A 20,535-nucleotide genomic window follows, 5' to 3' on the forward strand; every position below is an offset into this window, starting at 1 on the left:
AGTTGGTCAAAGATATAACCAGAATTCTAACTAAAGGAAATAGGGTTGGTAATATTCGTATCAAAGGATAATTTAAAGCAAAAAAAAATCTATGCAGAATTCATTATATATAGATAAATTACATAACAGGTACATCATAAACCTTTATGCAGCAATAATGTAGGGCAAAGGAAAAAAGGACAGCCAAATTGCCGTGGGAAATTTAACTCCTACATAGAAGACATAGAAAATATATTGATACTTGAGACAGAATTAATCCATCTCAAATCTTACATTCTAGCACTGTACTGTCCAGTGGGATAGTGAGTGTGTGGCTTGGAAATGTGAACATGGCTGAGGGGACTAATTTTTAAATTTTATTTAATTTTCATTAAAATTTAAAACCTGAAGCAGCATACAATTTTTTTGTTAAATTCAGCCTGTTTTGATACAATGTATTTTGCTTTAACCACTGAAACTTTAGCATCCAAATTAGATATAATGGAAACAAAATAAATACTGTTTTGAAGACTTAACTGTGAAAATAAGAATGCTAAATATATGATAACTTTTATTTCATATTGAAATATAAAAATGTAGCTATATGGGGTTAAAGAAAAATATTATTCAAAGTAATATCCCCTGTTATCTTCACTTTTTAAATGTGGCTACTAGAAATTATAAAACTACATTTATGTGGCTCATGTTATATTTCTGTTGTGTTAGTTGCTCAGTCATGTCAGACTCTTTGTAATCCCGTGGATTGTAGCCCACCAGGCTTCTCTGTCCATGGAATTCTTTTTTTTTTTTTTTAATTATTTTAATTGGAGGATAAATACTTTACAGTGTTGTGATGATTTCTGCTGTACGTGTTGGCCAAAGGTATACACGTGTCCCCTCCATCCTGAACCCCCTCCCATGCTATCCCTCCAGGTTGTCACAGAGCACTGACTTTGGGTGCCCTGTGTCATACATTAAATTCCCACTGGTTATCTGTTTTACATATAATATTGTGTATGTGTGTGTGTGTTAAGTCACTCAGTGGTGTCCGACACTTTGCGACCCCATGGACTGTAGCCTGCCAGGCTCCTCTGTCCATGGGATTCTCCAGGCAAGAGTACTGGAGTGGGTAGCCTTTCCCTTCTTCAGGGGATCTTCCCAACCCAGGGATCAAACCTGGGTCTCCCAGATCACAGGCAGAGTCTTTACCATCTGAGCCACCAGGGAAGCCCAGTAATGTGTATGTTTCATTGCTATTCTCTCAAATCATCTCACCCTTTCCTTCCACTGAGTCTAAAAATCTGTCCTTTGTCCATGTAGTTCTTTAGGCAAGAATACTGGCGTGGGTAGCCATTCTCTTCTCCAGGGGCTCTGAGGGACAGAACTAAATAGGACACACCTTGCTTTGAAGGTTTTGGAGGCTGTTTGCAAAACCCAATCATTATTAGTTTATGTGCAGTAAGAGAAAATTAGTCCAAGAGACTTGAAATCCAAAGAGAACTTTCCTTTATTTAAAAAAAAGCAGATCAAAAGAGAAAGAAAACACGGAATCTAAAAATAAAAAGGAAAACATTAAACATCAAAACCTGTAGGATGCAGTCAGCTTTAACATAGTCCCAGAGCAGTCATTTTTATCCCTTTAAGGATCAGATACCTCTGAGAATCTGATACAATAGATCCCCGCCCTAGAAAAAAATGCAAACACAAAGAATTTTGCTTATAACTCGAGGAGGCCTACACACATCCAGAAGCCCCTAGGCTATAAATGCCTGTATCATCAAAACGGAAAATAAATTAAGCAGGCAATTAAGATTCAAGGAAGATAAAGCAAAACCCTCAAGGAAACTAGGAAAAGGAACAAGATTAAAAACCAGGATAAATAACAGCAGAATTGTTAAATCCTTGAGCTGTTTCTTTGGAAAAAATAAAAACTAAAAAACAGCAACTGCTAGAATAATCCATCAAGAAAGGAAAAAGAAAAAAAATGCATAAGCAGAAATGAGAAGGACCAGACGTTACCAAAAACAACAGGTTCAGAATTAAGGGAATACTGTGCACAATTGCATAGTAGCAATATGTTGGAAAACTCAATTTTTTCCCTGTAAAAATTCAAATGTCCAAAATTGGCATAAGAAATAGAAAACAGAAAAAATAAAAGGAATTCTTCTATTTTCTAGTATATAAAATATATTTTCTGCTCCTCCAAAAAGCAGCAACAGGTGGTGAATTTGCTGGTAAATTTGAATTTTGATGTGAAACTCTTTCAACAAACATTTCCTGTGTGCCTACTCACAGCATTAGTATATAGTTAGCCAAATCTAAGGTCGTTTTTGTCATTTTAAGCAAACTCTCCTGTTCACAGAAATGACTGGAAAGTCATTAGTTCATCCCATGAGACAAAAAATGACCTTGATCCCTAGACCTGATAGGGAGAAGCTTTGTAGTGATGAGAGGTCAACAGGAAAAATTAAAAAAAAAAACTGACGTGTGCACATAGATAGAACTACATAAACATCCTCTTCTACAATTACAAATCACACACTTTTAAAGGAGGCAGATAGGAAATAATTTTATATATTAAATAACATATAAATTAGTAAGAGCTCCATCAAGCCTCTAAGTGAACAAAGTAAGATTTAAATAAGAGAAGCTAACTTGTAAATGCTTTCTGAAAAGTGTCCGAGCTCAAATTAAGTAAGACAATGACCATCCCACAGCAAACATTTCCAAGTCAGCCCTCTTACCTTAGCTCTGACGGCCAGGTTTCCTGAATATCATGTGGTTTTATGAAACAAGTAAATTGGAACCTGCTTAATTTGCAAGCAAGGAGACAAAGGCATAAATTAGGGAGCACTGGCCAGAGAGATGCTGAAAGGGCTGTTAATTTCAACGTGTCTGCCTGTCCTGAGGTGTGGGTGATTTTAAACACACTGCGACACACCTGCTTAGACTCCAGTCTGAACAGCGCACCAAGTTGCAGCCTGCACAAACGCCGTTTCTAGATTACTAAAACATCCTTTCCACACCTCCCTGCTTGCCTTAAAGAGAAAAAAGTGAGACTGACCCAGTGTCTGCATCTGCGTCTTCCCTGGTAACTAATGTTCACTGAGGAAAATAACCTTTACAGAGAAAAGTCAATACTTCAGTCTTGTCCAAGCTTTCTTCCTCAACTTTGCTTTCTTACCTGCTTCATTACTTTGTTCTAACTAGAAGCAGTTAAGTGCCAAAAAAAAAAAATCTTTTAAAATTGACCTGAGAATTTCAAGCGAAGTGGTGGGACTTGGTAAATCTGGTTCCAAGCAGAGTAAGATGCCCAGAACAACTGTTGCAACCCGGCATAACAGAATTTTCTAATGGTGTCTCATTAGGTATTAATGACATGAACTAATTCCTGGTAGAGTGACGTTTTTGTCAAGGGGATATAAACAAACCAATCATTTAACACCAAGATAATGTAATACATGAAAATTGCATCTTGTTAGGACTGTAGCAAGTGGTAAATTCAAAAGGGAAAGAAATTTTTATAGAATGGCTGGTGTGTAGATGACAAGGAACAAAGTCTGTTTCCAGTATGTGTCTCACACTCAGACACTAAGTCTTATGACAAATCTGTCTTTAAGAACCATTGACAAACTGCACTTTTTATAAAGATTTTTCATGAGCTCTTTGATACCAGTTGGGAACAAATTCCTGGCCCCAGGACAGGGGCCAGGACATAAAACTATTGGATGGCATGGTTTGGGGCAAATGAACTGGTTTAAGCAGAATCTGAGCAGAGCAAATGCCTGGAGGCCAATGGCTTGAGTGGCAGGTCAGACTTAACTATATGGAATCTGCAAAATGTTTAAATGAATTTGATAAGTTTTTTTGTCTCAGAGATTTCGCTACTGTTGATGTTGGTATGGCTAATAATGTTATGAAAACAAAGTTCCTAGTATAAATAAAGCCAACATTCATTGGTTGTTGGATTAAGTGCCATCGGATGTATGAGCACAGAACCCAAGAAAATGAATTGGTTGGAAAAATACCACCTAGTTCTGATTTTTACAGGAATACAGGAACAGTTGGACTGACCCAAATTCACAGGATCTAGAAGTATGCAGTTCTTTAATGCTTTTTGGCCAGGGGAACTAGGTATAAAGCGGTGGTAACTGGACAAGACAGAGATCAACATTATCTGTTAACCGAAGTGGTCTCACTTTTCTCAGCCTTCTTCAATTGTACAACTATAGTAACATGGACACAGCTTTTCAGCTGGCATGGAATTGCCGTCACTCAACTGCAGAGGCAATAACTCCGGCTTAGTAGTGTCATCAGGCTCATCTCCAGGTTCAGAGTTAGAACAATGCATAATGCCAGTGAGCTGGAGGAAGATTAAAAAGGCGAGGTCTTTCAACTTACTCAGATTTTGACAGTATGCTCTGCAGAGTCCTGGTGTTAACTACTTTAGCGAGAGCTGCTGCCCCATGGTGGCTTCTCCTATGGGAAGGATCCGAGGAGAAGCGCACAGATAGTGGGGCCATGCAGTTGATGTGTGTCTTGTTCATGTGTGTGCGATGGCACACAACTGTCGTCAGCCTGTGTGTGAGCTGGGAAAACAGTGGAGTTGGAACTGCTGTTTCTGATGAACAGCAAAAGGAAACTGGCTGAGCTCATGAAGGGAGAGGAGCAGAAAACAGACTTGTACTCTAAGACAGACTGCAGTCTTAAGAGCTGGAAGACAGTAGATCACTGTTAGATGCGATCTACTCAAAACAGTTAAGGAACTAAACACTAGAGCTCCAAGTCCAGTGATGTGTATGTGTGTTTATTCTAAAACTTGATCTATGAATGCACCTGTATCTTGGAGCATGTGAAAACTGTAACAGCTATTAGATGGAGTGATCAGGGGAGTAAAATTTTACTCTGAAATGTACAGCCTGGCTCCTGGTCAAGGACTGTTCAATCCATAATACATAATACCTTTTGAACAGGCGTAATCATTTTTATTACAAAAGCAGGATGGAAGGGGGAAAAAAAGCCACTCAATGTTTCAGTAATTCAATAATTTATTCCTCTAAAAAAGTGTGTAAAAGTATATAGCTCTCATTCACAAGGTATATATGAATGACATTTAAAATGGAGGCTTTTTAGTATTGTTTCTTTTTATCAAAGTCTTTTAGTGTACTGTACCAGCGCTATACTGTAGTTTTTTTAAATGAACTTCACATATTTTTGAATTCTTTCAAATTGTTTGCTATATATAAAAGAAGCTCACTGCAAAATGCTTGAAGGAAAAAAGGAAACAAAAGAAATTCAGAACTTCCCAGAAATGTACAGCTTTTACATTTAAAAAAGGTTCTGAAATATACATACAAGCATGCTGGACAAACCCACCCCTCTCCCCTCCCCATGTCCCCTCTTTAGTTCAAACCAAGGTAAGAGTTCTGATTTCTGCAGAATTTCCAAAATTAAAAATAAAAAAAAAAATAAAATAAGTTCTCACTCTGTAGCAAATCCAGGGCTTGTACATTTCAGATTAATTCAGTAAAAAACTCACAAGTAAAATAATGCATATTTAAGGGAAATATTATACAGACTTTTTCACACAGAAGTACATAATAAGATTTTTTTAAAGTCTATTGCCATTCATTTATTTTTGCACAAAAACGTATAAATATGTCACCAGCTTTTTCTTAACTTAAAAAACTTAAATAAAAGACACCAGATGAAAACTACCCTTTGCTGCCTTTTTTTTTTTAAAGTTTTTGTAGGGGTTTTTTAGTTTTTTGTTTTTTTTTTTCTTTTTTTGCTGAGAATTGGGTTTCTAGGGAAGAAAAGCCCCTGCATTAAAAACAGCCCATTAAAAAAAAAAAAAAAAATTTCAAAGTTCTGATGAATTCTGGGGAAAAAAGCAACCCCAAAGTGGTAAAAGATTACAAATATCTACTTTACAATTTGTCTTCTCACCAAGATAATTTTATACAAGTTTACAATCTTCATCATCTTATGCTCTTCAAAAGGCCTTGAGAATTTTTCCTTTCTGATTAAGAAAAAATAGCACTGCAATATTTTTAAAGTCAATTTTACACTGTACACATTAGATACAAATGGTTTGATATATCAGATTTTTTTAACCTATACATTGCGAAAGTCAACCCCTCCCCCTCATTTGGTGGTACAGAGAACAAAATTATCCATTTACAAGTGATTTCTCTGCTTTCACATTCCCACCACACACTTTTTTTTAAATGTTTTAAACGTTAGATTATTTCAAGAAAAATACTTTTACAAAATCATCAGTTATTACATTTTTTTCTTTTTTTGTTAATAACCAGAATATGGAAGTTTCTTGGAAGAACTTTTAAAATCTGCATGATTCTCTCTACAGATGACTAGAACTCTGCAGCCTGACCAGAGTTGCTCACGGGAGGAAGCCCACACCCACTGCCTTCAGACAGAGACGCACAGCAAGGTAGGGGTAGGGGCGGAATCTTCAAGACAACCCGTTCGGGCCTGGAATGAGGAGTTGTAAAATACTTCAGTTAGCCTCAATGTTTTAAAAAGGCATGGTTTTGTTGTTTTTTTTTTTTAAAAAGTTCCACCACAAAGGCTCAACTTCAAGTACTAATTTAATGGTTAAGTTGTAATATTTCTTTGAAATAATATTCCTATGGTCCAGAAAAAATTCACCATATTTATAACTGATGTTATGAACAAACACTTTTGATTGTGATATGTACATGAGTCCCTTTTGATCTACTGAGAGGAGAGACCTGGCTTTCAGTAAGAATTCACTAGAAAATATATTTCCACTGTGACTATATAAAACTAATGAAGGTACTTGCCTCCATGGCTCTGGGTGGAGCTTGGCTGCCTTCTATATAAAAATGTTGTCCTTCATGAAATGCTGGCCACTTTTAATAAGGAACATGGCAGAATGTTTACCCAGTTCTCAACAAAACCTACTGCTGGGTGGTTCTGAACATATTATTACTTTGTAGGCATGATCCTTCCCAATTTCTATTCACTCCTTTTCCGGCTTCTAGGACAGAGGTATGTAGTCAAAGAATCCTATGGTGGATCTGAGTTGGGTTTTAGCTACTGTACCTGGTCCTCACAAATTAAAAAAATAATAATAAAAAAAAGTCACATGACAGAACAACCTAAAATAAATAAACAAAATGAAGATGTCTCCAGACCTCTTGTATCTACACACAGGTATAAAGTCAACCAAAGCACTCACGCCAGTCTAGATGGGAGCACTAGGGAGATGGAAACCCTATGATGAAATCATGTACTTGAGCTGGTTCTTGTTTTTCAAAAGTCCCAGATTATGGAGTTCAGGTAACCCACAGGCCATACACCAGGAACTGGAGGGTTTCATCAGAGGGCTACACTGCCCATGTTAAACAGAGACTGAAAACACAGACTCTTGTGCAAAAGGACACCGTCTCTTCTATTTCCCTCTTAAAAACCAACAGAAAAACTTCCTGTGGCCCAGTGGTTTGGGGCCGCACACACTGTAACACTGGCTGAAAAGTCACTGCTCGTGGAAGTTTCCAGGTCCGTGAGAGAAGTGTCAGTGAGTCACTCTGGTACTGAACACCGCAGAAATGACATGTGCCTGCTGAGAAGGAATCACAGTGCGGGACTGTGCAGAGTGGTCTCCAGAGGAGGAAGTGGGGTATTTGCAGAGTGTCGTAGGTTCCTTGGACTGAGGTTGCAGGGAGAAGGAACTGAGCCAGAGAGAACAAGTGCTTTTCCAATTAGAGTATATTCATGATGGCATTGTACAACTGAGTGAGCACCACAAAGTGGACGGGAAGGCAGGAGGTACGGTCCTGGGTGGCCGGGTTGCACGTGAGCCAGGACAGAGCGTTGTACTGCTCCAAGACAAACCTGCCGGGGAGAACACACAGGTTAGGGCGCCCAGCACGACGGGAGAGAGGCTGGTCCGAAAGGTCTGACGAGCCAGACGTCGGCAGGAAGAAGGCCTGACCTCATTCTGTAAGTGGTCCCAGGCCCTTGCCTGGAGCTCCTGTCCCGTCTTCCCTTCCTTCTAGACCTGCACTGTCCAAGATGGCAGCCACTGCCCCCCATCAACTCAGATATGCCATATGCAGAGAACAGGCACAGGGACTTCAGGGACTGAATATTTTAAAAAGCATAGAAAATAGCTCATGACTATTTTTACATTGATTACCATTAAATGATACTATTTATATGATATCACTATCATATATTTTTATATATTACTAAAATTAATTTCAAAATTTTTCTAGTAGCCACATTAAGATGGTAATTATGTGACTCACATTATACTTCTATTGGACAGTGTTGCTCTAGAGGCTCTGGAAGCCAAAATCATGTAGATTAGGTTCTTGTTTTAATTATAATTTTCAAATCATTTGAGTTAGAAAACATCAGAAAAAGCTTGCATATCTTCTCAAGGTATATGAAGCATGTTTATAGCTTGCTAAAGTGCAAGAGAATCCCAACCATGGAATTTGTTTTACTTAACTTTACTTATATAATCTATGTCAGGGAGGGTAGAAAATGTGTTCAATGTCAAGTGCTTTAAGCTCCAGACGTGGTTTTCTACCTGTCCACGCCTAGTCCTGACCTACTGCCATCACCATGACGGCGCCCTGGGAACAGGAAGTGACAGCAGCGGTGCTCGCAGCTGCCGGTGTGACGGCGTCTGCGGCACCGCCTGTCCGAGGCACGTGTTGGACGGATGTGGCTTCTCACTGGCTAATCCAAGAGCGCTCCACTGCACTAAAGGTAACGTCTCTTCCACAAACACCACATTTTACTCTTGTTTTTCCAAGGTGTTTTTCATTAAAACATATAATTTCAAACCGTACTGCTATGTCGCCTAGGTCTGAATCTACCTTAAAACATCAGACGTGGTTTTGGAGTCAAGAGGATGCGGAACCCGCTGAGAATTCCTGGCGGGGAGAAGTTCGTCCGTCTGTGCTACAGAAATGTGGTGATGCAGCGAAGCCTGGTAAAAGAACAAGAGAATGTTACCGTTCGGGCCTAGTCAACTTGGGAAGGAAGCCCACGTCTGCCAGCAGCAGATACTGTCTAAAGTCCTTAGGAGTCAGGGTTTCTATAAGTCCCTGAATTCAAGCTGCTCAGTAACCCCAAGGTGATTCCAAATAACTCTATATCCTAGAATAGAGTGGGAAAAAGCTAGCTTTGCAAATGCCCTACAAATAATTAAATAGTGTCCCCCTACAGGTTTTAATCTACAGAAGGCCCACTGTCTGGGTGGCTGACGGTGTCACCGTGGTCCTCACTCCTGACCTCCACGCTCCATCACTGGTGTGCTGCCCTTCCAGTGTCACGTCCAAAGGCACGTGCTAGCCCACTTGAAGCGGTATGACAGAGCCCTGGGTTCAGCAGGTACCAGCATGTTCTATCTACTATGAAGTTCCCCATCAATCTTTAGCTAGGGTTTTAGCATAGTTTTACTTTATTAATTTTGAAATAATAATATTTAAGGCAGAGGCAACATACATGCTTAATTCTCCTTCAAAAGGTGACTTACTTTAAATGTTTTGTTTTCCAGCACAACTATGAACCCATAGACTTTTAGCAGTCTGTTGCCATCACTGTTCATTCTGATGACCAAGATCCCTGGGCAATGGCAACCCCTTCAAGTTGGCTAAAGGGTTCTTTGAAAAGACTCTAATAATCTTTGGTAACTTCCATGCTTTTAGGCATGACAAGATGTCTCAAAACATCATGAATTTCTTACTTTAGTCCTGGAATCAGTCATTCCTCAAAGAACTCTCCTTCTTTTGAATGATAAGTGGTATTGAGAAATCATACATGTGTCAAGAAAGGTGTTTGTTGCTACTAAGCTATCATCTCTAAGTCTTTTCAATAAACAGAGCTTAAGTATTTAAGCTTGAGTATTTTTTAGCGATAACTCTAACTGAAGGTAAAGATTATGGATTTTTAACATAAATTCTTTGATTTCATAATACTGTGTTAAAGTCATCAGGAGAAGAAAATTGTTTTTAACCATCCAGGTGTATGTGTGTGTATCACATGGAGCCCTCTGTAGTGGGCCTTCTGCATCAGAAGCGGAATGCCACAGTCCTGCCAATAGAGTATGATGTTCAACACCTGCATTTTTGCCCATCTATATAGATTTCTTCTAGGTTCTTTCACCCAAACTGAAGTGAGAGATCTTTTGCTTTTAACTTTAATTTGGAGTAAAAATTTCCAAGAAATATACAGGAAGGGGCACGCATAAACATAGGGTTTTAGCTTACTCTCCTGCCCTACTCTAAGTTCCTCCCCTCAATTCTCCTCCCTGCATCTAGCTGTAAGAAAAACATCCTCAGACTTCAAGTAGACATGAGAGAATCAGGGAACAAATACAACAAATTCTCACCAAATTTTGAGCGTTAAGTCTCATCCCCCCCAAAACTTCAAACATGACACCAAACCAACCTTTAGGAAGAGGGGACACTGGTTCTGAGCCTGGGGACATGATGACCAAAACCACTGGGGGAGATTCTCGGCTTTGGCGGTTGACACGAAATACCCAAGGGCCAGAGGCTGCTGTTTCAGCTCCTCGGGCGCTTCCCTAGAAAGAAGACGCTCACCCTGGCTCTGAAAGACAAAGTCCCAAAGCGTGATCAGCATTTATCACCAAAGAAAGCTTTCTGTAAAATCATCTTTTCAAAAGAAATCTATATAATTGACATGCAATACTAGTTTCAGGTGTACAACATAATGGTTCTAATTGTGGGAAATATTCACAATAAAGCTAGTGAACATCCACCATGTATGAAGCGGAATGTTTTTTCTTTTGATGAGAACTTTAAAAAAAAAATCTACTCGTAGCAACTATCAAACATACAATATGGTGTTTTAAAATTATTTATTTTTGGCTGTGCTGGGTCTTTGTTGCGGCGCGTGGGCTGTGGAGCACAGGTCAAGTTGTCCTGCGGCATGGACTCTGTGCCCCTGTGCTGGCAAGTGGGCTCTTAACCAGTGGACCACCAGGGAAGTCCCTGCGATGTGGTATTAACTGTGCATTGTCACATCTGCGGACACTTCTCTTACAACCGGAAGTTCGTCCTCTCTGACACCATCACCCAACTTTTTATCAGTTCACTGTGCACACTATAGTGACTAATCCCCTTCCTGGCAGCACCTCACACACACATCAACTGACCAAGAAAGGGCAGCGGGGAGGCATTGTCTTTGCCACACACACAGATATCTGATGATATATATATATATAACTAACATCAGCCAAGGAAATACACTTATTTTCTCTGCTTCCTTTTCTGCAGGCACTATTAGATAACAAACTAAAAACGGAAGGAGTGGACTCTGCCAGCTGAAGGAGCTGCACCACCACACCCAGGTGCTCTTTCCCCCTGCAACCACCCGACTGTCCACTGTCAACAAGGTCGTAACACGTCATGGGTCTCTGACCTGCCAGCAGTGGGCGGTCTGCTCCTGAGACGTCTTGTTTCAATTTACAGCAATCCCAGGAATGAGATTTTTGTGAGAGCCTTATTGGGCTTTTTTTTGCAATTGACATTTTCCTCATCTTTGCCTTTTAGCTAGCTTCAAGAGTTGAAAGTGAACCTTTTATGCAAGCAATAATAAGTAATCCATCTGTTCTCAAAAGACTTCTGTTTCGAAGAAACAAACAACCCTGAACTACTGCACCAAGTTGTAGGAATTCTGAGTTGCTTAAGAAAAACTAACCGCAACTTTGACTGCTTTCTCCTGTTGTAATGTCTTAACTGAATATCAAAGAATGTTTAATGGTGCAGAAGGAGAAAATGCTGAAAGCCTGTCAGAGTCACCTGGCTGCAGGCGTTCAGGAGTGGAAAAGGCCACCTGACCAGCCTCAGCACAGAACTGTTTGAAGTATGACATTCAATGGCTTGAGGCACCAACCAAAGGAGACAGCCAGCACGCCTCTGCTTCTCACAAACTGACATCATATACTTCAATTACTGATTCTTTGTTAATGGACAGGTGGAATTATAACCACCAGTACTGCAAGGCAGTTGCTCGTATTTCCATTTCACAGATAAGGTAACCAAGGCTGAGAAAAGTAGAGTAAATCTGTCCAGGTAACACAAAGCTAGCGAGCTGTAACTCAGAGCTACGTTTATCAAGCTCCAGGGCGCACATTGCTAGCTGCAGTGCTATTTGCCTCTAGAGTTCACAGTAATCCTAAATTAAAACCATTCAATGTAGAAGTTGTGTTCTTGGTCCCCGTCACAACAATCTCCAGTGAACCAATAAATTGTATTAACTGGCAAATGCTTGAGGAGGAAGTCAAGACACTTACAATCTCTTCCTCCAGAAGGGAAAATTAGGGGGCAGGCAGTAACATGAAGGCAGACTACCGAGTTGCCACTCCTTGGTCTCATCTGCTCTGTAACTAAAGTCTTCCATCTTCTTTTCTCTTGATGGTCCTTCAGCAAACTCAGGGCTGGCAATAAAAGTCCCACCTGCCAGAAACCCAAGTCCTCCAAGAACATCTTTATGTCTAAATGAGGGTAAACAGGTTGCTTTTACTTGTCCAGTTTAAGATACTAGACAGCTATTTTTCTGTGTCTAACCCCTCAATCTCTTAGTATTTTAAGTGTAATACCAGGATAAGGTATCTATCACCTAGCTTTATGGCAGAACCTTTAATGCTTCAGTCTTCTGCTAGTTCACCTCTAAAATCCATAGAATATTTAAAGATGAAACTAGTTGTAAGCTCTGTTCTGTCCCTTAATATTCTGGCATTAACGCGGACATGTCTCCAAAATCAGCCTCCTGTGAGCTCTTCCCATTCCCGCAAGCTGGCTACAGAGGAGGTCGGACTGCCTAAAAAAGGTGGCAAACGACAGACCGAGACAAGGGAGGCCTCTTTCCGAACAACCATCAACAGTATGTCTTCAGTTAACACAGTTACTCTGCATGTTGAATAAGCAGGATTATTGAACTAGTCTCTGAAAAGCTGCTGTTTTGGCAAAAATATTACAATTAACTGGGAAACAGCAAGCAACCAAAATTAATTTTTGCTCAGAAGACAATTGCATAAAACTCTTACAATTGTAATGGACTATTCTTCTGATTAAACACAGTCATCAGGAATGGTAATACCTTTCTTTAGAATTCCTGCCTTTGTTCAAAATGGAACAACAGAGCCACACGGACTTCACTTGTATCAGGACCACTGGGAGGAAAGGCGGATGTAGTAACGGAGGTCAGCGCTCTAGAGGCCTTCCCTCAAGGCTGTGGTGGGTTTAAACACGCCACGTTTCCCAAGTCGTGCTTACCCGGCCGTGCTGAAAGTGAGAGCCCACGCCGATCCCAGAAGGAGAGCCTGGGGAGGGGACGGGGGAGGAGTTGGGAGAGGAGTGGAGATTCCCAGTCATTAATATGCCAATATCATTGTCCATATCATCTGGGAACGGAAGGTCAACAAACATGTCATCTGGAGGGGAGAGAGAAAAACACAAAAATTAAAAAGCTATCCACAGCCCCAACTTGAAGCAAAACATGGTTTGTTCTAGGACTGTTCTAGGTATGTATTGTTAACCACTTAGACTTAATGTGTGCCCATTGGGTTCAAGGTGCTGCAAATAAGCCTTTCATTGTGTCCTCTCTCCAGTGATCTCCTAGTGTGAAGTATTAACAGAATGGAGAAATAAAGAACTTAAAATTCCAGCCTCCAAAGGCACGTAAAAAGATGGCAAAACAGCTAAAGAAGCAATTTAATTATTAAACAAAGTTAAAACTGACGCCATACAAGAAAACAGCAGACTCCATCTATGCATCCATTTAGCAACTAAAAACACTTAAGGCTAAATTAATGCATGTTAATAGGTGTGAACTTGGCCTGAAACTGGAGGCCTCTTACACCAGCAGATCAAAGACAGTGTTTTCCCTATGAAATCCTCTCCTGTATCATATAAGTAAGGTAGACACATAGCCGAAAACTTGGAAAGTATAAAAGGGGAAACCCAGTCACCATGACCATTTTTGCTGCTTCTGTTTCTGTATTTCTACACCATGATCATACTACACTTATCATCTGTGTACACACATGCAGGATGATATCCTTTTATCCTCCCCATTTCATGGGAGCAAATGCTGCTAAAAATTCCTCAAAAAACACTGCAAATGGCTGCATAATATTGAGCATTATACAGTTTATACTCATTTCTTAACAAATGCTATTCAAACCAAGAATATCTGTTAAGAGTCATCAACTAAGGAGTTGTTTCAGAGCAAATTAGATTTCAGATGATCAGCAAACGGCAGGTGCTATCTTACTGCCCAGCAGTCTTCAACTCATTTCAAACCAGCCAAGAAATATTTATTGAAAGAGTGACACCCATGTACAGGACACAGCCCAACAGATACTTCTTGCCTTTCATTTAATGAAAAACAGGAGAAGGTTAATTACCCAAGAAAGGAAAGTGTTTATATGGCCTCGGCAATAGTATAAATGAAATCCTCAAAACCAAAAAGATTCTAAGCCCTTCAGTTCCCTCATGTTCCATAAGCTGTTCATTACAACACAGAAGAACCCGCCGCAGCCCGGTGACCCCTTGCTGGAGCACGGCATTTTGGTGAAGGATCCGAGCTGCTCTGGGTCCACTCACCATTGTTGGGGCTAAACCCATCTTCATTGGGATAGTTGGCTGGAGCCACCTGGATGGTTGACGACGTTGGGAACACCAAGATGTGCGTACAGGAAGCATCTTGAGGGGTGTTAAGCTGAGATGACTGCATGTTCAGTGCAGTACTTCGACCAAAAACAGAGCCCATTGTGACAGCATCTTAAAAGGTGGGGAAAAGGTATTAATTCCTTTTGTGTAGCAGTGAATAACCCCACAAATACATTTTAAGAGGACCTGAACTGGACTGATGAGTCTGACACAAGTGCCATGATGGATACACATTTAAAGTCGAGTGCATTTGTTTAAATAATTTCAAGAAACTGACTCAGGGCATTTACCTATGATAAACCAAGCCAGATTTCACATTAGGCAAGTTAAGATAAAATTGGACTGAGTCAACCAAAAATTCTTTACTCATATCATCTCATTCAATCATCAAAGCCAACATCTTGAGGTAAGAACTACTACCCATGTCATAAGGAGGACAGAACACAAAGAAATGATGTAACCCGCCCGACAGGATGGGCTCAGGCAAATAATTCGCCATGACTCTAAGAGCTCTCGATCACACTCAGGACTCAGGCTCTCTCCCGAGTGATGGTTAACAGATAATAAAGTCACAAACCACTCCCTTGGAAGAGACCAAACAGTTTCCACTTTTGAGCCGTGAGTACAATTGTTTTTCATAAAGATTATAAAGATACAGTCTATATTTGTGTGTGAACTTCAGAATAAATGGACTGAAGTACTCTGATACCTAATTAAGAAAACTGACAAGAGAGTTACCTGGCATCACTACAAAGGAGCCCTGGGGCTCCATGGCAACCAGGCAGGCACTAAGGATAGAAGGCGAGTCTGCGGCAGAGATTCCACACATCCGGCACACGTCCTTGAGCCGTTTACTGATTGTCTGCAGTGAACACTCTCCGAGGAGGATACTCCAATCTGGAATCAAATACCACAGTCTCACACAGTCTTCGAAATGCATACTGATGTGAGCTTTGAGTGTTTTATCAGTTCTGCCTGATAATTGAATTTCCAGGATTGGGCCCTAAAGGGAATATGTCTTTATACAGGTTCCCCTCCTTGCTACAAAGAAAATGTTACTTGACCTCGATTACACTTCCTTAACAAGGGAACAAAGGCCTACCATTATGGAGACTGAGGTAACATGGGGGCCCAGCACAGACCCAGGCAGACGGAGGGCAGTGGATATACTTTCTATTGGGGATGCCAGTCTATTCTGTCCTTTCTCCTCCTCCTCCAGGCCTGATTCTTTCACACCCTCATAGATACTTTTCTTCAGAAGAGAGCAGAGTTGGGGGTGAACCTCAGTTTTGTTTACTGCTTAGGTTGGTTGTTTCATCAAAGGCAAGCAGCAAAAGAAACCAAGGGGACCCTTTCCTGGCATGCCCCAAACAGCTGGGAAGCAATGGGTGCAAGCAACATGCTCCAGATAATGCCACATTAGTTGTTCAGATTAAAAAGGTGGAACAAATGTTCTATTATTTGTTTCTTGCCTCCAAACAAAGGCAGGATATCTCCTCAGAACTGCGGAGGGTAATGTTCCTCTGGGAATTGAAGAGCACTCGTCCTCCCTTTATTCAGACCCTGGACACACAGGAAGCCCACCACCATCACATGACTGCAGCCACACACTGTCGCATCCCAGAGGCAACGCCACTCCACCTCTCCACCGCCACATGCCTGCTCTCCCTTAAGAAGCAGTTTAAAACCCCCCCAAAACTTTCACATTTCACATTCCCAATGAACAGTGAACCGAAGTGGCTAAAATAAAAAGGGTCAAGGAACATGGAGGAGGGTGTATGTTTAAAAAACTACAGAAAAACCCGAGAGATGTGAATTCAGTATTTAAAAACCAAATAAGAAAGAAAGCCAGTAGGATTATTTTTTTTATCACAAACACTCTGGTGATTAAGAATGGAGATTCACAAAACTGAAATCGGTGGACCTGTATCTGCTTCTGCCCCACAGAAATGCAAGGTGATGCAGAGCTCGGTTCCCCGAAGGAAGAAACTCATGTCCTGTACCCTAGGCTGTTTTCTGTGTTCATTCCTTGAAGGTGTGTTTTCTCTGTCTTTTGATGGAGCCCTTGGTCACACTTGTGTCCCTTCTAAAAAATCATACAAGGGAGGGCAACAGCTCTAATAATTTTCCAAAACACCAAATGACTAGACTGCTAGGCTATATTTTTATCCCCTCTACTTCTTTGCTATTATATTCTAACTTTTCCCAAGGGTTAAGAGTAGCTTAAAGCCTTTAAGAAATAAGATTGACTAAAAGGTATACTAGGAGAGAAGATAGGAATTCTGACAGAAATGAAATGATGAATCCCCTAATGAACAGACCTCCAGGCTACTGATAGAGATTCATTATAAGTATAATATTCTTTTAAAAATGAAAAGGATTATATTTTTCTATTGGTCTAGAGTATGATTTAATAAAAAAAAAATTCTGTGTATAAGAAGATTCCTACACAAACACTTAATACATATTATATATTTGTATAAACTGCTGTTAAACCCTAATAATTAACCCCTACGAGACAAGTTATATCCATACCAGGGGTTTTATTTCAGGGTTTCCCCAAACACCTGATATAAATTTCACGTAAAGAAATACCATGCACACTCCGGTCCGCAGGCCACATCGTGCCCACCACCTGATGTCAGCAAGGTCTTCTGGGAACACAGTCACGCCCACTCAAGGGGGTACTGTCTGTGGCTAATGTGACAGTACAACAGAACAGCTGGGTTGCTCAACAGTGACCAGCTAGCCTGCACAGTCCAAAATATTTACTATCTGGCCCTTTACAAAGAAAGTTTGCCTACTCTGCCCTAATATACACGTGAAACATGCAAACCTACCAGGCTAATTTGTGACACATGCTTGCTTTTGCACACACCTTAGAAAAAATTCACATCTATATGCATATACTGGATTTTCTATAAATATGTCATTGACAGGCTTAAAAAAAAAAATCTAGGCCTGTTCAAATTGCTTATATAAAACTGTACAAGTAGCTCCACAAGGATAAAGAACGAGCTGGGCTCAACCTCAGGCAAGGCAGCTGCCAGTGGTCAGTGGTGTTACACTGTTACTTACTTTTAGTCCTTTGTTGTATTTCTTTTTTGTTGTTGTTGTTGTATTTCTTATAAGGAATATAAGTTGGGGGATTCAACTTAAAAAAAAATCTGTTCTCTTAAATTTCCAGACTGCAGACTATCAGACAGTGGTAATGTTTTGGAACAGTGTTTATAATTTGCAACTACTTGTCCTCGTCAACAAGGATTATCTTGTTATCACGCCACTAAAACAATATAATCGCCTCACCATCAACCACCAAAAAGAAACAAGCAAATGCAAGTAAAGGCTGTATATGACGTTTACTATCATCCATAATCTGATATAAAATTTTCTGGGTTGAACTTGTTTAAAAAAAAAAAACCGACTTGTTCTCACTGACTCAATATACAAAGGTTAGAAAATCTAATTTACTAAGTGTCACTTTTATAGATTAATATAAAGAATTATTTTTCTGCTAGGTTCAATATTTAAAATTTTCTTTGTAAATGATTCTGTTGCTAATAAAAAGTCCAAAAACCACAAGTTTACCCTGTACATTTAAAACAATCAGAAAATATAACCTGCTGTTATCTACTCTTACTACCAACTTTACTCTTTTCTCCCTCAGCTTAGTTAATGACGTTAGCTCAGCCCTCTTCCTTTCCTTTGCTTCAGGAATTTCTCACCTTTGAGTTCCCCGTGGCCCAGACGCCCAAGTCGCCCGATCACAACTCTCCAGGGCAGAGATGTCATCTGGACAATACCGACACACCATTCCCACAACTTCTGTAGTCCGATTTTACGTGCAGATACTTTACTCCTCCGTGACCTCAAATAAATGGAAAAGGGTTCCCAAATGAGTCAAAGCTATTACTGAGTACAACAAAACCAAGAAAATTCCAAAGAACCCACCCCCATGGTACCCACTGCACTTAGGTAGGAGAGTTAGAAAGATCCATTAGCTGAGAAAAGGCACAGTGTCAGGTCACATGCACCACAAACACCAAGGCTCCTCACCTGTTTGGTAAAGCAATATTTACAATACAAGTTTCTAATAATTCTCCATGGAGGTCAGTGCAGGAAGCCAAAAGCCAGCGCTGGTCATGAGACAGACAATAGCCCACAAAGAGCACGTTGTATTTCTGGCTCGCTTCACCAAGTGTCTCTCCCAGCTCTGTCTGCTTGTCTTTGATTGGGGCCAATATAAAAGGAGGGGAGTAAAGCTGGATCGGGCTGGGCCGCTGAAATAAGAAAATCAGAATCAGAAACAACACAGAGCAGCTCAACTCGGGGTTCACAACAAAACCCATACAGCACCGAGGGAAACCAACAGGGAGAAATGATGACAGACTGCACACCGACTAGTCCTATAAATAAATAATGATACAAAAAGGCTGTATAAGTTACGTGAGCTAGGGAACTCAATCAAGCCAGAATTTCCTTATGAAAATAAATAATTGGCCCAACTTAGTCATTAGGAAAGTGGATTAAAACCACTATATATCCACCAGAATGTCTGAAATACAAAAGACAGACAACATCAAGTACTCATGAGAACAGGGTGACCAGAACTCTCTCTCACTGATGGTATAAGCTGTGCCTTGGAAAAGCATTGACAACAGCTGTAAAGCTGAACAAACATGTACCCTCTGACCCCCCCACCCCGCAAATGCACATATATGCTGACCAAGGACAAGTATAAGCATGTTCCTAACAGTATCCATTTTAATAGCTCAGAAAAAGGCACACAGAACTAACAAGCCATGTGGGAAGTGTTACTTCTACCTTCTGATTAGCAAGATGTTTGTGGAAGCAGGAAAAAAAGCAATTCCAAAAAGAAATGGAGCAACCAAAAAAAAACATATGAGTTAGTGTTTGCAAATGCAGAAGAAGAATTTTTCTACGAGAAGGCAATCCAGAAATTCAACTGCTCAGTGCAGGAGGAGAGTGACACGTGTTTGGGAGGCCGATGGTCCTTTGATGATGTACCAATGGAGCCCCTGCGAACTGTGATGTTAATTCCAGGCAACAAAATGAATGAAATTATGGAAAAACTGAAAGAACATCTGTCTGTCTAACCCATCTCCCATGGACCATGGTGGGCTTGCTTCTGTTCAATTACCAGAAGACTTGGTGGAGGCTTACTTAAAAACTCATGACTTTATTCAGATGAAGGTCCTCTTAGAAAAAGTAGGGTTCTGTCACCTGTGTCTGAGACACATTTACAAAATATCTTTGCTTTTAAAAATTTTGGTCAAGTTAAGAATGGTTGGTTAAAAACTTTTCTAGTAAGAAGAAAGATATAGAGTAGTAATTTAAAGAACTCAGTAAAAACTTCTACTTTTAGTTTTTAAATTAAAAAGAAAAAGCTCAGAAGAGAAAACAACCTAAATAACCATGAATAGTAAAATGGATGATAAGCTGTGATAAAGTTACACAAGCAGAATATTAAATGGCCAAGAGAATGAAAAAACTACCACAAGCGACAAAATGGGTAATTCACAACACTGAATAAAAGAAGTCACACAAAAGATTGCAAATTATAATTCCACTTATAGAAAAGTCAAAAGACGGGCAAAATTACATTGTTACAAGTCAAGATAGTGATCTCCACTGGAGTGACTAGAAGGGATGTTAGAGATGGATGCTTGTTATGCTTTATTTCTGGCTCTTAGGTTACATAATATTTTTACTTATAGAAATTCAGCAAGCAGTACACTTATTGACTTTGACTGTGTGGATCACAATAAACTGGAAAACTCTGAAAGAGATGGGAATACCACACCACCTGACCTGCCTCCTGAGAAATCTGTAT

At 40.1% G+C, this 20,535-nt stretch overlaps 1 protein-coding gene across 2 annotated transcripts in view; it reads right to left on the minus strand.

Moving 5' to 3' along the window:
* Positions 1-1,468: 1,468 nt before the first annotated feature.
* MED13L (mediator complex subunit 13L) overlaps positions 1,469-20,535 on the minus strand; it is a 291,272-nt gene continuing 272,205 nt past the window's right edge. For both annotated transcript variants that reach the window (XM_065904933.1, XM_065904932.1), the window contains exons 24-31: positions 18,738-18,961; positions 18,407-18,549; positions 15,420-15,578; positions 14,616-14,792; positions 13,284-13,441; positions 10,432-10,593; positions 8,856-8,968; positions 1,469-7,860 (exon numbers count right to left, since the gene is read on the minus strand). In XM_065904933.1, the coding sequence (XP_065761005.1) occupies positions 7,728-7,860; positions 8,856-8,968; positions 10,432-10,593; positions 13,284-13,441; positions 14,616-14,792; positions 15,420-15,578; positions 18,407-18,549; positions 18,738-18,961 (1,269 nt within the window). In that variant the 3' untranslated portion in view covers positions 1,469-7,727. The remainder of the gene's footprint in view (positions 7,861-8,855; positions 8,969-10,431; positions 10,594-13,283; positions 13,442-14,615; positions 14,793-15,419; positions 15,579-18,406; positions 18,550-18,737; positions 18,962-20,535) is intronic.

This window comes from Muntiacus reevesi, chromosome 13, assembly GCF_963930625.1.
Source record: "Muntiacus reevesi chromosome 13, mMunRee1.1, whole genome shotgun sequence".
NCBI lineage: Eukaryota > Metazoa > Chordata > Mammalia > Artiodactyla > Cervidae > Muntiacus > Muntiacus reevesi.